The sequence below is a fragment of the Caloenas nicobarica genome, chromosome 6 (assembly GCF_036013445.1).
Source record: "Caloenas nicobarica isolate bCalNic1 chromosome 6, bCalNic1.hap1, whole genome shotgun sequence".
Classification (NCBI taxonomy): domain Eukaryota; kingdom Metazoa; phylum Chordata; class Aves; order Columbiformes; family Columbidae; genus Caloenas; species Caloenas nicobarica.
This window is the reverse complement of record NC_088250.1, coordinates 23,959,750-23,974,211: the sequence shown is the minus strand read 5'-3', so window position 1 is coordinate 23,974,211 and position 14,462 is coordinate 23,959,750. Positions and strand designations below refer to the sequence as shown.

Sequence of the window (14,462 nt, the reverse complement as noted above, 5' to 3'; positions counted from 1 at the left end):
AGTATAATTTAAACATTACAAACAGCTTGGCAACTACATTTACATAAAGATGTGTCTGAGGACTGTTCTCATGTGTGGAAAATCAGATTTGATATTGCCATTAACAAAATGAAGGAAGCTGTTACATAGCAAATCACTTCCACATTTTAATGATTTTGGCTAAACCCCATGTTTTTGTCAAGAGGGTCAAATGAAACCGCTCACTTTTCCACAAAGAAGCAGCAACTGCTCTGAGAGTTTGGAAGCAGCTTGCTTTGCGGTAAGGCCATTCCACAGTCTTTTCCAGGTTATTTTGTATTCTAACTGGCTAATAGCAGGGATGGGATACTGTGTTAGATAGACCACAATTCTTATGCAGTAGGCTAGCAGAATTTTTTAAACACATGACCAAGGAATAATTTAGTCCACAATGGATCTCTCGCCAATTATCTTGTTCATATTTTTATATTATGACAGGACTGATTTAATTTCTACTCAAAAGAATACAAGTATTCCAATCATTACTGGCCTCTAGCATTTTTAAAAGACTCCCTAAAATAGTTTCACTGGAAACAAAACAAAGGAAGCCTGCACAATCCTTTGATCCTTTCCCTCCAGTCTGGGATGAATGACACTAGATTAGTTTGAATGCCGAGGTAATGATTGGAGATTAAAACCACGCTAATATGGCTCATGTATTCTGAATACAGGGACAAAAACCACTGAGATAAAATACCTATCATGAATGTCCTGCGTGCAAATTTAAACATGAACACTGAGAGTTTTGCAGAATCAAGGTTTCAGAAAAGAGTTGAATAAAATTTGAGAACAGCATTCAATATTCTCGATAATTATACAGACTTCAGCTTTAAATATTGTGTGTTTCCATCCCTGCTTGGATTCCTTCCAAGAAATTGGAAATAAATTTTGAGAAACCAGTTCTTGTTAGGATGCTAATTAGGTACTTGCACTGCTGTCTTTGTCCTTTCCCATTTTACAGTTGTAGTTAACAAATGCAAGCATATTCACTTGGCAGTGTGCCTTTGCAATGGACCACCTATCTTTGGATTGCAGAATCTAAGTTTAAGCAAAATGGCAATAAATGCACATGGCATTTTACATTCTGATTTTATTTTTTCTATGAAACAGGTCTTAAACGTGCCAAAATATGTATTAGCATAACATTTGCTAATATACAATATCAAAAGTGGATGTAAACATCAAGTTTAAAACTTCAAAGTTGCTGTTATCAATTCACCTGAAAACGGTATAACCTGTGCACTGTTATCATTGCATTCTCCCAGAGATACATCAGATGCCTTAGCATGCTCTGAATAGCCTACTTATTCTGACAAAGAAAAACATTGTTTGAGGAAGTGGGTCATATGTGTGTAGAGATGTTTGCTGGAAAGGCCTGGAATTCCATGGTTCTGGTCAGTATACCACTGAAAAAGAAAAAAAAAAGCCATAAACATATTCAATTCTGCAATAGTTAAATAACACAAGAATTTATTTTATTACCATATAGAAGAAAGTGGATGCCTCAGGAAGACGGAAGGACTCTCTAATATATATATGTATTTTCTTAATAAGTTTCCACTATATTCATATTCTTGCTGAAAAAAGTTTCTGTAATCTAGGAGTAAGCATTACTGACAGTACTGACAAGTCAGTTGTATCGAGCCAGGCAAAAGAGCTTTGAGACGCCCTTAGGGATGAAACGCCCTTGACCTGCTACATGGCCTTGGCAATAGGGGTCACAGTCTTGTGGGCTCTAAGCAACAAACTTTCAGCTAAATGTTGTGGAATTCTGTTCAAAACATCCTTCATTACAGCAGGGCCATGAACTTTATGAATGGTGTACTGCTCTTAGAAATAAATAGCTGAACTAGAATTACTATAACTCCATAAAGTATTCCAGAAACTTGAGAAATAACCCAGGTTTGCTAAATATCAGTGAAGGAGGCAGAAAATGGAGAATACACAAAAGGGTCTACAAACCCCAAGTACAGGAGGATCCCTGTGTGATTGCTTTTTGGGGAGTCTATGGCACTCAGAAACTGGACTCAGGCAGAAGGCCAGTACGTTTGATAGCAGGCAAACACTTTGGTCATTAGCTCCAAGAAAAAAGTTTCAGAAGCAGAGCTTAGCATTTAATTTCAAACTACTTTTCCCCCGCTCATTCCTCATTTATATCTTCTAACCTCTTGCCTATGTGGCTAGCTTTTCTTTTTTTTTTTTTCCTGATACTGGATATATACTACTTAGATATCTTATATCCTTTTATCCTTTTTGCTTGTTTCACCTCATGCCTGTGGCAGGCACATCCAGTTCAAGATAGAATCCATCAGAACCAGTGATGGTTTTAGCTCCAGAAGCCAGCACCTTCATCTTCCTCTCTTTTCCTAGCTACCAGCAACTTTCATAAGGTGGCTAGATTCTCATTCTTCTCCCTGGCTCATTTTAAAAGTCTCTAAGTTATTCTTGACAAGAGAGAAATCCTGCTAGAATCCAAAAGGCAAGAAGGGGTAGAAAAAAAAAGGCAGGCAAATCCTTTGAGGAAGAAGTTGTTCATGAAAAGTAACAAATGCACTAGCAATTGCAAGATTTTGAAGCATGTTCAGTTGAACTGGGTTCTCAAAAAACATTGCCAAAGGTCAGATAAGCTTATTGATAAAGCCATAAACCACTGTTAAAAATGAAAATTAGTCTGTTATTTACCATTGCCTGGAAATCCACCTGTGCATTAACCAGAGCTTTTGCGATTTGTGCTGAGTTCTGAAAATGTACATTATCTGAAAAAGGAAAACAAGAGATTGGCTGTTGAAATATGCAAATATCACAAAGCATAAAGTTATAGTGCATTAAGTTGTGTCCACTAATTATCAAGTGATACAGTTGACATTACTAAGAATGAGCAAGCATCTTAATATGTCATATGGAAATCTACAAAAAATCTAAGTACTGACCCAAATCAAAAGCATAAAAAGATGCTTAATGTTTTTCAAACAAAGTGATACTGGCTCTGTATTTGTACTGCCATTTGCAAACCTCACCATCTGCTGTTCCATGGATGAGAAGATACTCTACGTTTTGGAAATTCTTTGCTCTTGCCATCACAGTTGAATTCTGTTGAGAGGAAAAATGAACAGCTCAGCAGCTTAAATTTAAACCACTCAGTCACAGAGCTGAAAGGCTTTCATTAGCTAGTAGAACAACAATCAAACAGTTGGAAAGGCATAATAATGACAGCAGTGACTTCATATCAATCTGAGATTGTAACAGAAGCCATATATATTTAGTGCCTTTTTTAATGGCCAGTGCACGAAAAGCACAGCGCTTGCCATGTGTCATTCCCTGAACACTATAATTCCTGACTACAGTATTGAGCATTTCTGTTCTTTGAGCCGTGATGGAGATTAGGTAATGAGAACATGATCCAAAATCTTTAACAGGAGTCTTTGCGCTAACTTTGGTCGTTAATTCAGGCCTCTCTATATCCAGAACTTGTATGTGTGCTGCTAGGGGAAGCTACGGGCTTCCTATCAATGTAAAAAAAAGAAGAAAAGAAACCTGTTCCAGGTAGGGGAAGCTGATCTGACCGTTTAGTATGCTTATGAAGTTATTATCAGAGAGCTAAATTTGCATGAAACAGTTTGCATACCACAGCTAACAGTACCAACAAAAACCTTATAAGCATCAACATTTTAACCTCTCTCATGTGGGTTCTTTCCTAGGCTATTGGTTTGAACTGGCAGAACCGTCTGACTTGTCCAAGTGAGAAAATAAAGATCCTTCAATTTACCATATTTAGGATTGATAAATACAAACCCACAAGTAACTATGGAGATATGAATTTCACGGCAGTAGCTTAGCTGCTACAGGACTTCCATTTTGAGATCTGGTGGGTCATTTTCTGTCTTCACAGTTCTACTTGTCCATGGAAGTGTGATTCAGGTTTAAGGCAGATCAATACAGAAAGAGAATTCTCACCTTGTAGTGCTCAAGATTATCAGACTCTACAGGAAGACCCATAAATCGTTCTGTGTAGATAGATGCTGCAATATTAAAGAAGATAAAAGCTTTAAAGAATGTACAGATATTTTTGTGCTTCCAGTGACATGTAGCAAATTAAATTTTGTTTATTTTAACTATATCTGTTCTGCTCGGTTTCCTCATAATGCACCAAACGTAAACATACTTAAAAAAAATAATAAACTATTAAGGTTAATGAATAAATGTCTTCCAAATGGTCCTTGTAGAAATAGTGGTTTGATATTCATCTGTGGAACCAACACAAGGTTTTGTGGATAAAGGTAATTAACTGATACTGCTTTATGCTATTGGGTTGAACTCCAGAAGTGAGCTGAATGAGCCAGCGAACCAATAAAGGTCCATGGTGGAAAGATGACACGGACTGTTTTTGACACTGTAAAAAGAGAAACTGAGCAGAATTCTAACCTGGGATGTGTATGTGTATATACAGCTAATATGGATATATATGTTGCCCCTTTCCTGTTGAATGGATATATGCAGCAATTAGGGGGAGCAGGCTTGCACTGAAAAAGTGATGCGATTGCTATTCAGGTCTCTGTTGAATTCCTTTTTCTAACTACAACAAAGACTGTTAACAGATTTGACAAAACAAATGTGAACAAGTGAACAGTATCTATCACCAAGAAATCAGTAGGAACAGCCATCTTTGAGCTGCCTGGGTATTTGTGGAAATTTGTGGAAAACTGACGCAGCAGCTGTCACTACCAGACCATTAATTTCTTTATGAACTTGCCTTGAAAGAGTAACTGACACATATTGAGCAGTCAAGCTGCAGTATTACAATAATTCTATTTATTTAACAGAGTCAAGGCTTTCTGACAAAGAAGAGTTGGCATCTTTCCCTTCCATAAGAGAAGTGATGGCCATTGTACTCAGTAAGGAGCTGGGATTCTCTACCTTGTTGTTCAGTTTGGTACACTGTATTAGAATAATTTTGCTTAAAAATAGAAATGAGAATCCTCTCAGGAAAGGAAAATGACTCAATATACTTATGTTCCCATGGTTTATTGTGTATTCTTTACACATATTACAACTGAGTGCTAAAGATCTGTACTGTGTCTCAGATCAGCCAGGTAAGGTTCCTGAAGATAATTTGTAATAAACTAAGTATCAAAAAAATCTAGTAGCCTGTCTTTTATCAAAATCCTTCATCATTCAATGAAAACAGAAAATGTGCAATATCTGTTGTCAACACAGTGTCAAACAACCATATTGGGCTTAGGTTTTCAATAAAATAGACTCTTTCTGAACGGCTGGCATTTCTACAGCATTCTGAGCCAAATTCTCCAGTCTTTTGTACCAGTATAACTACAACACGTCCACAGAGGTCAGCAGAATTGTATTATAATGATGAAGTGGAAGATTTGGCTTGTCAATTACTGAGGAAGAAAAACGAGATAAATTGCAAATTTTACTAAGACAGTCGCAGATCTAATGCTTTTAACTATACATTGTCCCTGAATGCAATTTTCCTTGCCATCTTAGAACTGTTCAGCTGTTATTAACTCTGACACAAAAAGGTGAGTGGGAGGATTTCAGAGAAAAGATTATGGCCCAGACTCTAAATCTGTGCATCTAAAAGAGGGTGGGACAAAATTTAGAACCTCTAGGGGCCAGTACATCCTATGACATACTGGTACTACTTAGAGACTCAAATATGTAGCATCCTGTAGTTTTGTCCCTAACACAATGCGCTCTAATGTTAACACGATCTGTTTGCCAAACCCGATGACTCATGACTTCCTTCTGTTTGTTTCCTTCCTTCCTTCCTTCGTCGAGGTACATTTGCCTGTTTGGATTTTACAATGTTTTTTTAACTCCCTCCTGAAAATTCACCTAAAGGAAAGATTGCAATAGTGCTGGTCTAATCTACTTTAATTTAAAAACTTCATTCAATTTTTAATGCTTGGGCAAATGTTTATATCTCTTTTCTATTGAAGGACTTCTGCAAAAATACTGCTTTATGTCTGGATTCTGGAAATAATTTTGCAATCATGAGTGAAAATGTCTTAAAAAAATCTTGATGCTAGTGAAAACATGAAGACTATGCTTCCTGTGTCATACAAATGTTTTCCCCTTTGTTTGCAAAACACCATAAATACAAGGAATGTCTGTGCTAGCAGTCAGGGAAGGAATCTTTCCCATTTAACCAAAAATTTTTCTCATAACCAAGACTTCTTAGCAAAGACCATATGCTAAGTAAATGTGTTCAAAGTGCTATGTTTTGCTCATTGAAAACATGCATACCATGATTCTTTTTTACACTAAGGTTCCTCTACACCATGCCAAAAGCTTAACAGGTCTGCAAGTATGATTATGTGCCTGCTTTATTCACACAGTAAGGCCCTGGGAGTATACTCCTGGAGTTGTTTCCTCTTAACAGTTTGGAGCCTCAGTCAATGAACATAAAAATATGTCTAGTAACACAATAACACAGGAGGTGTGGCTGAGAAACATTGAAAGGGAAAAATATTTAATTTAAGAAAAAATTATGTCAGACACAGCTAATCCCTCTCTTTTCCACTGCTTTTGGGAAACAACTTTGCAATCATCACAGATACTGATTTCTGACAGAGATCATCTGCAGTATCTGAAGTTGAAGTGCACTATGATTCCACTACTGGCAGAAAAATAATTTCAATTGTTTCTGAATTCAGTGATACTGTTCTAACAGGATTTTTAGGGAGATCACTCCTGAGTATAGCAGATTATCAAGAGGGCTTCACACACTTACTGTCACAGATATGCACATGGCATTATCTGGGTGGACCTTCTTCGGTGTTACAAAGTGTGTTCCAAACTGCCAGTTGCAGTCAGTTATTTTCAGTAAGGAGAATTTTAAATTCAAGGTCTTAAGAGTTTTATGTCTAGGTAACTGCAATGTCTCTAAGTTTCATATTGCCAGTCTCCTGCAATGATTTAATTTAGAAAGTCATTAAACGCTACATCTTGCTTTCCAAGTCAGTATTTATGATGAGGTTCCATACCATAATACTCCCAGCTGGAAACAGGAGCCACAGCCATTCCACATTTAAATACTCCACTGCCAGATCCAAGCGCCAAAGAAGTTACGTATCCACCATAGGACTAGGGAGAAATCACAGACAGTTTAAAATTATTGGTGAAGTACTGCTTTTTTTCTGAATCAAACTCATATAAATTAATTCCAAAGTAAATATTTTGCTTTGAATGCATGGAGGACAAATCAGCAAAAGCTTTTTATTTTTTAGTTTTAATTTATTTATTTCAAATGGATCTGATGTGATTTCTTGTGAGATTAGACAATTTTATTGAATCACTTCTTTTTTGCTACTTCTTCAATGCTTATCACAGGATACTGCTCTTATTACCACTTGGAATCATAGAAAAATTTAAGTTGGTAGGATCCTTCAAGGTAATCTAGTGCAACCTCAATCCCAAGAGAGGGGTAACTTCAGATTTAAATGAGGCTGATCAGAGTCACATCCACATTACACAGCCTCTCTACTCAATCTGTTTCAACTCTGATCAATGTCTCCATAATTTTGTTTTCTTAAAACCTAAACAAAACTTCCCTTGTGGCAACTTGTGTTCATTGCCCCTCATCCTTTTAGTGTGCACCTCCAAGAAGAGTTATAGGCTTTTCTCTCTCTTAACAAACTACTTAGCTTTTGCTAATGATTGGCATATTGAACCAACACCATCATCACTACTAATAGGCTCAATTACTTGAGAACTTGAGGTTGGAGCAATTCCTCCCTACTGCCTGCCACTGCAATTTTGTGGCCTGATTCCTCAAACTGGGGCCCAGCATGGAAGAATAAGTTCATAGCTAGAAGTTAAGTAAAGTAGTAAGTTAGACTGGATATCAGACTAGATCTGTGCGACTGTACAGGGCTAGTTGCCAAGATGGGAAAATTCTGTAAATAAAAAGCATTTGGTTTGGCTGTCCATACGATGTGGAACTGGGGTTGGAAAATACTTGTACAAGGTCTTTGGGAAATAATAATTTGATTGGCTATTTGATCTTTTGGAAAATCAGTCCACAAGGCTAAAAAGTAAAGCATTAGGATCAGGCAGATAGATCTATGCACTGTAACAGGCAGAGAGATAAGAGTTCAAAACCTGAATTGCTTTAGTGGTTATTCAAGAGCTTTTGCCATCCAGAAGAGTTTGATGAGTCTGAAAGTACGATGAGCTGCATAGCTTATGCATACCTGCCAAGCTGCTGCCTATAAATAAGAAAACACCTTTCAAAGTTTATAGACCAGGAATTGGTATAATAAATAGAAAAAAATGGAAGTAAAAGACTGATAGGTTTGGCAATAGGGCCATTATTTGAATATTATATCTGCTACTGGGATACAATGCTTTAGATGTGCGAAATCTCTTAATTGGTTCTGGAAACACTGTGGTGAAATAAAACATGATGTTATAAAAAAATATTTACCTGTGGCCTTAACTTAATATCACTTCAGAATTACTCATTTGTAAGTGTCTCTGTTACTTAACTTCTCTGTATGGTACCCCATTTTATCCTGGTGTTCTAGCAGTGTCTGACCAAATTAATTTAAATATTAGTTGGTAGGAGCTTCATAGAAAGCTTTTAGCAACTCTGCTCATGTGCTAGCTAAGATCAGGCAACTTCTAGTGTTACAGTTTAACTGAATTTTACAAGATCCATCCTCTAGAATGTTTCTAGGCAAGCCTCTTACAATGAAACTGGGCCAATGAAAACAAACAAACAAAACCCAGCAAAAAAATAAAAAAACCCCAAACAGTAACAGATCAGAAGAATGGTTCTGGCAAAGACAGACAGTTAAAGAGAATGAAATAAAAGGTCTTTCTGAATGGCGATCAAAGAAAAATGAACATGTCCAAAGAAAAATATTGAAAAGTGTTAATGAGTGGCTAACATATCAGTTTATTCTGTAAACTTTTTTAGTTAGGGCAGCCTGTTACTGCTGGGTAGCTGATACTGATTTACTCAGAGAAGGAATAAGGACAGGTCTGGCCTCCAACTCCCTTAAGCATTCCTTACAGTACTATCCCTAATCCACAAGAACCTCAGGTGTTGCCTAACAGCTTGATCTCCAGCATAGCATAACTCTCTTATGCTGAAGCTGCTGAAGCTGGGTAAGAGGCAGGGCTCCAGTTCTGTCTATGCATTCTGGATCCAGCCATTCATGATGAACATGAGCAACTGAGTCAGATAACCTAAACATCTCTAAAATCTCTATAAAGGTGCTGTGTGGCATGTGTGCTGCCACCAAAGTTGGCTTCAGCTCTCCCATAACACCACTAATAGGTCTGCATCTCATTTCTACGAATGGTCCTACTTTGAAGCTGACAGCACAGGGAAAAGAACCCCAAATATTCCAATAATTTATTTTTCTCCTATTAGAATGCAGTGCTATCCTAAAATTTGTACTTGAGGTATGCTACTCTATTTCTCAGTGCCTAAGGGTAGTGGAAACCGGCCATTTAATAATGAAGACTTGCAATGCATCTGGCTTTAAAAGGTTCTGGAAGTGTTACAAAGCAAAGTACATTAAAAAGTCAAAGATGAAAACCAGACTGGCTAATGATTTGGAATGACTTCTATACTGTCCAATTTTTCCACTTGGTGCAGCTGTCAAAGTGGTACACCCCTCAGACCCGCATGCATCCCTACTGACCATTTCAAAGCCAACCAAATATACAGTGATTCAGAATGATGCAAGGGTCACGTTTTCTAATGAGAGATATTCATAGGACTTATCTCATTATTTTAGTCTGGGATTAAAAGGGACAATACTTGAATTTTAACACCATGACATTAAGTTCCTAAGTAAAAAGTAAAGCCAATTAAAATGTCTCAATTTTAACTTCAAGTCCAAACAATGTATTAGACATAAGCTTTCCAAAATTCCCTCTTCAGCTACCAAAGATTGCTTTCTGGGGGCTTGCTCTGTTGCAATTGCATGTATGTAGACACCAGTGGGAACTATCCGCTTTGGCAATACCATCAAACACTGGTAGAAGAAACGTTATACAGATTTAGGACAGAATAAGGAAGAATTTAAAACATTGTATTGCAGGATTACTTAAAGATAGATACAAAAATACTGACTACTTACCCAACCCCATATTGCTATTCGTTTCTCATCAATAAACCCCATTTCTATAAATTTCCTGTGGAAAAGAAAATCATGTAAACAAATGCATTATTAAAAAAATTGCTAATACTACAACAAATTAGCAAAAAATAATTTTTCTTTCACTTTTTTCCACACATACCACCAATTTGAGCAAAATGACAACCAGCATAGCAAGTCTTATTTCTACAAAGCATCAATTATTAAATTCATAGATATTTCAAAGGAAAAGGTAGAATTTGTCTTGAAAGAATAAAAAATGCTGAAATTAATAATTTCTTCATAATAATCTTTGTTCCAGTGGGACTCTGCTGAACTGACTTCTTGGCAAAAAAGTTTTTTTTTTTTTCTTTTACTTAGAATCCACCTGGATATTTAGTTCAGGCTAGATTAAATATCATACATTATACTCATGCTGTCCACGTGTGCATATATACATGTATGTATGCATATGTACAGACATACAGACACATGCAGAGAAAAAAGTTCAAAAAGTGTACTCCTACTAATAAGCACATTTCATTTCCCATAGGTCTACCTTCCCACAGGCTATTATTGTTTCATTATTTTGATGCTAAAGGTGCTGGATTACCATCAACATTCAGACCTTATCCTGCAAGATGCTCAACATACTCATTTCACAACAAGCTGATACTCTGTCAAGAGGCACATTATCAACCTCTGAGACTAGGGATTCCCTGGAGCAATAAGCTTTCTTTTTCACATGCCTGAAAAGTGAAGAGCACATACTGCTACTATAATAAAAATAATGAGGAAAATATCTTCCTAATGCTCCAAGTAGGTAATAAGCTTGCAGTGGATGAAAGGTGTACCTTGCTTAGGTACTCAGTAGTCAAACAGGTCAAAGAGAATCATAAATATTAGGTGTCCTACAAAAATACTGCATCAGAGTCTGAAGGCTATATTTTCAGAGCTGTATTAGCAACAGCAAAGAAAATGGGATAAGGCAAAAGACCATGTAGGTTCAAGAGTGTCTGTTAAACAAAACAGGTTCAGATACACCCTAGGACACATATCAGCAGCTGCTAGCATTATTTAACTAGGACAAGCACGAGGGGCTGACAATACCCAAAATGGAGGATACTATCTGGGTGGGACAAAGTTAGAAAAGCCAAAAATGATTCAGTTTTGTCATATTGTTGCCTTAATCTCTGGAGTTCCTCCTACCCTCCAATAACTTCCCACTAGAGTATAGGATCCTCTCTAAAAATCATGTGTCTTAAATAGTGTGTTACATTGGGAAGATGGAATGCAATACATTTAATTGAATAAAAATTTAGTCTAGGTGCTGACAGAAAACTGGGAAGTGTGAAGTCTGAGGTAATTTCTTCACTGCCTGTTTCAGCAGATTTTGCAACTGCAGAATCAGTTTAAGTTCCCTCTGTCTCTTACATCTTATGTCTGAGTGACGATGCAGAGTAATTAAGAAATATTCTCTCTCGTGATAATTTAAAGTATGGCATTGCTGGTAAAATTTCAAGGAAGAAAATAAAATAATAGATTAATAGAAAACCCTGACATGATACACAGCTATTCTGTTTCGTTTATCCCTGAGAAGGATAATGGCGCGTTTATATAATTGAGGATGAAATGAATTACCACGAAGCAGAAAGAGGAACAAACAAGGACCCTCCTCACACACACTTGTACATACAGACAGTGTTCTTGAACAAGTACAGAAAGCTGTGGAAACCTGGACTGCTACATCCAATTTCTAACCAAGCTTTTCAGAATCGTGTCTATTTACTGTTGCACCTGGAAATCTATCCATGCTCTGATGGGCTGAATTCCAGACCAAAGGCTAGACTAAATTCCTAATTCCTGCCTTGCACTCATCTATGTGTGGTTCAAACTAACACTTATTTAAATGCTCATTTTAGCAGTGCTACTGCATCTGTAAGTTTAACAGGCAGCCTTTCTTTAGAAAACTTCAGCTTTCACTCCCTCCAAAACCTCTACTTAAGGAATTATTTTTCCTTGGAACACTTTAAGTGTTTCAGTGCAAAGGAGAAACTCTTGGGGAACAACTACCAGATGACCTCAGACACTTTCTGTTGTTCATAACTACGCTAAACCAGCATGGAACGCAAGTTTATGACTAACTGACCTCCACAAGGCTTATGTCAAGATTCAGTTTTGCTACAAACTTCACATTTGACCTTTAGCTAATCATTGTGGTATACCACTATGGATCTTTGGCTAATTGCTATGGTCACTGAGGTAGGTTTCCCCTACACAAAACCTCACTGACATCAAGCACCTCAGTAATATTTCTACAAGTCTTCTTATTTCCTGGAGATGGCAGCTATCCAGAAGAAAAGCTGAGAAGTATATTTAATATTTTTTTTGCATTACTTCTTGTAGGTATGTAAATACAACAGTTATACAGGGAGATATTCTACTTACTTCACTGCTGAGATTTGATCCTCAACTTCATAGACTCCTAGTCTTCGATATACTGCATGCAAAATCTTGTCACCTTGATAAGCTGTCCCTCTGCCATCCACAAGAGCAACAATAATTCCCTCTTTGCTTGCAAGATAGGTTATCCAGCTAATGCTAAATGTTTCCTTTACATTCTGGCTGCAAGGCCCTCCGTACCTGAGGAGGAAAATTCAAATATTTTCATCTCATATTTTTAAATTTATAAGTGATTCCTGGATTCTGGACAACAGCTATAGATACTTCTTGCATTTTATCCACAAATATTTTACTATATGGCTGTGTTTCAGAGAGCTCAGTAGACAAGCAGTTCAACTACCATTTTCATGTATCTGTGAGATTCCCCTATCTAAAATGCATTTTAATCCTTTAGGTCTTATGCCTAAGGCAATTCATTAGTTTCAGCTCAGACTAAGGGGTGCAGCATCAGGTACCTGTCCTAAGGGGAATCCTTGGAAAAGTTACGCCTCAAAGACTCAATTCTTTCCTCTCTCCAAATGCCTTAGGTGTAATAGGCCTTTTTGATGCTTCTCTGCTTTTTTGCATTTGATCTCTGCATGCAGTCAGCAATGACAAAGAAAACAGGATAAAAATGTACAGCCTCTTACACTTTCTTGCCATCCCCAGAGCTTTGTTTCAGTGGGGAATCTCATGTGCTGCTGGAGCTGTGAGCAGAACACACCCCATGTAGCTGAGCAATAGAGAGATACTCCTCATGAGAACGGCCTAATGCATATTACACATTTGACCTCAAGGACATGTGTGACCGTTTTCTATTCTAAAGTTCATTCAAACATACTTAGCATTCTTGGATCTTTGGATCATCACCGGTTAACAAAAAATGATGTAAGGTTTACCACACCCACTCAGCTTTCCTTCCTGCCCATAAGAAATTAGATTCATGTCAAATGCTCTTTAGAAGGAACATTTGATCAAAGAACCCAGTCCACATGGTTTAGGCGTGTCCAGGTTTTTTTTCTTAGAAAATGAAGCAGGCTCTTGTCTTTTTCATATTAGCAAAACTGAAATCAGTAATTTCAGACTGCCTCATGATAAACAGAAGCAGCAACAGAGCTAAGAACTCGAACTAATAGCCTACATGCTTTTATCCTTTTTCTTTCTCTGAGGAACTAATCCTTCCCGTGCTAAGATTAACATTAAAAACCTCATTGATCTGCATTGGGTTCAATTTCTATTCCAGAAATATATTAAAAACCCCACCACAACAAACAAACCAAAACTAAGTGATTTTGCTTTTGCTTCATAAAATGTTGTAAATGTCCTAGGTTTTGTTAAATTATAAGAAGTATGTCTTCTGACAAAACAACAACATTCAAAGAAAGGAAATGTTACATACACCTGTATAAGCAGAGGGTACTTCTTAGATCTATCAAACTGTGGGGGTAGAAGCATTTTGTACCACAAAGCTAGAAAAGACATATTAAAATTATATTGTTAATGGTTAAAATGACTCTTCCGAGCATAATCCAGAGTTTGGTGTAATAGTACATAAAAATGAAACAGCACAAACTACACAATGCATGAACTGTGAACCATAGAACTGATGCAAGTAATTTTTTATATTGACCTGTTGAAGAAGAGTATTGAAGAAATAAAGTGCCTACTTTTATTTTGCTTTAGCTATGCATAAAATTATTATTTCACATAACTCCAGGTTTTCAGTTTTCCAGGTGCCTAAAAAAATACAACTAGGAATATAACTGTTTGTTAACTTTATGAGAAATGAGTTTTGGAAATTTTGCACCGATGCATTACCATGGAATATTTTTGTAGAGTCACTAGTGAAAACAACAGTATATGCAAGTCAATGTAACATGTAATACATGA

General features: G+C 36.9%; 1 protein-coding gene across 1 annotated transcript in view; it reads right to left on the bottom strand.

Moving 5' to 3' along the window:
- Positions 1–1,107: 1,107 nt before the first annotated feature.
- Positions 1,108–14,462, bottom strand: part of FAP (fibroblast activation protein alpha) — a 35,965-nt gene continuing 22,610 nt past the window's right edge. Inside the window, exons 19-26 of the mRNA XM_065637602.1 lie at positions 13,972–14,041; positions 12,579–12,773; positions 10,134–10,188; positions 7,023–7,122; positions 3,973–4,037; positions 3,036–3,108; positions 2,701–2,774; positions 1,108–1,424 (exon numbers count right to left, since the gene is read on the bottom strand). Coding sequence (XP_065493674.1) covers positions 1,323–1,424; positions 2,701–2,774; positions 3,036–3,108; positions 3,973–4,037; positions 7,023–7,122; positions 10,134–10,188; positions 12,579–12,773; positions 13,972–14,041 — 734 coding nt within the window. The 3' untranslated portion in view covers positions 1,108–1,322. The remainder of the gene's footprint in view (positions 1,425–2,700; positions 2,775–3,035; positions 3,109–3,972; positions 4,038–7,022; positions 7,123–10,133; positions 10,189–12,578; positions 12,774–13,971; positions 14,042–14,462) is intronic.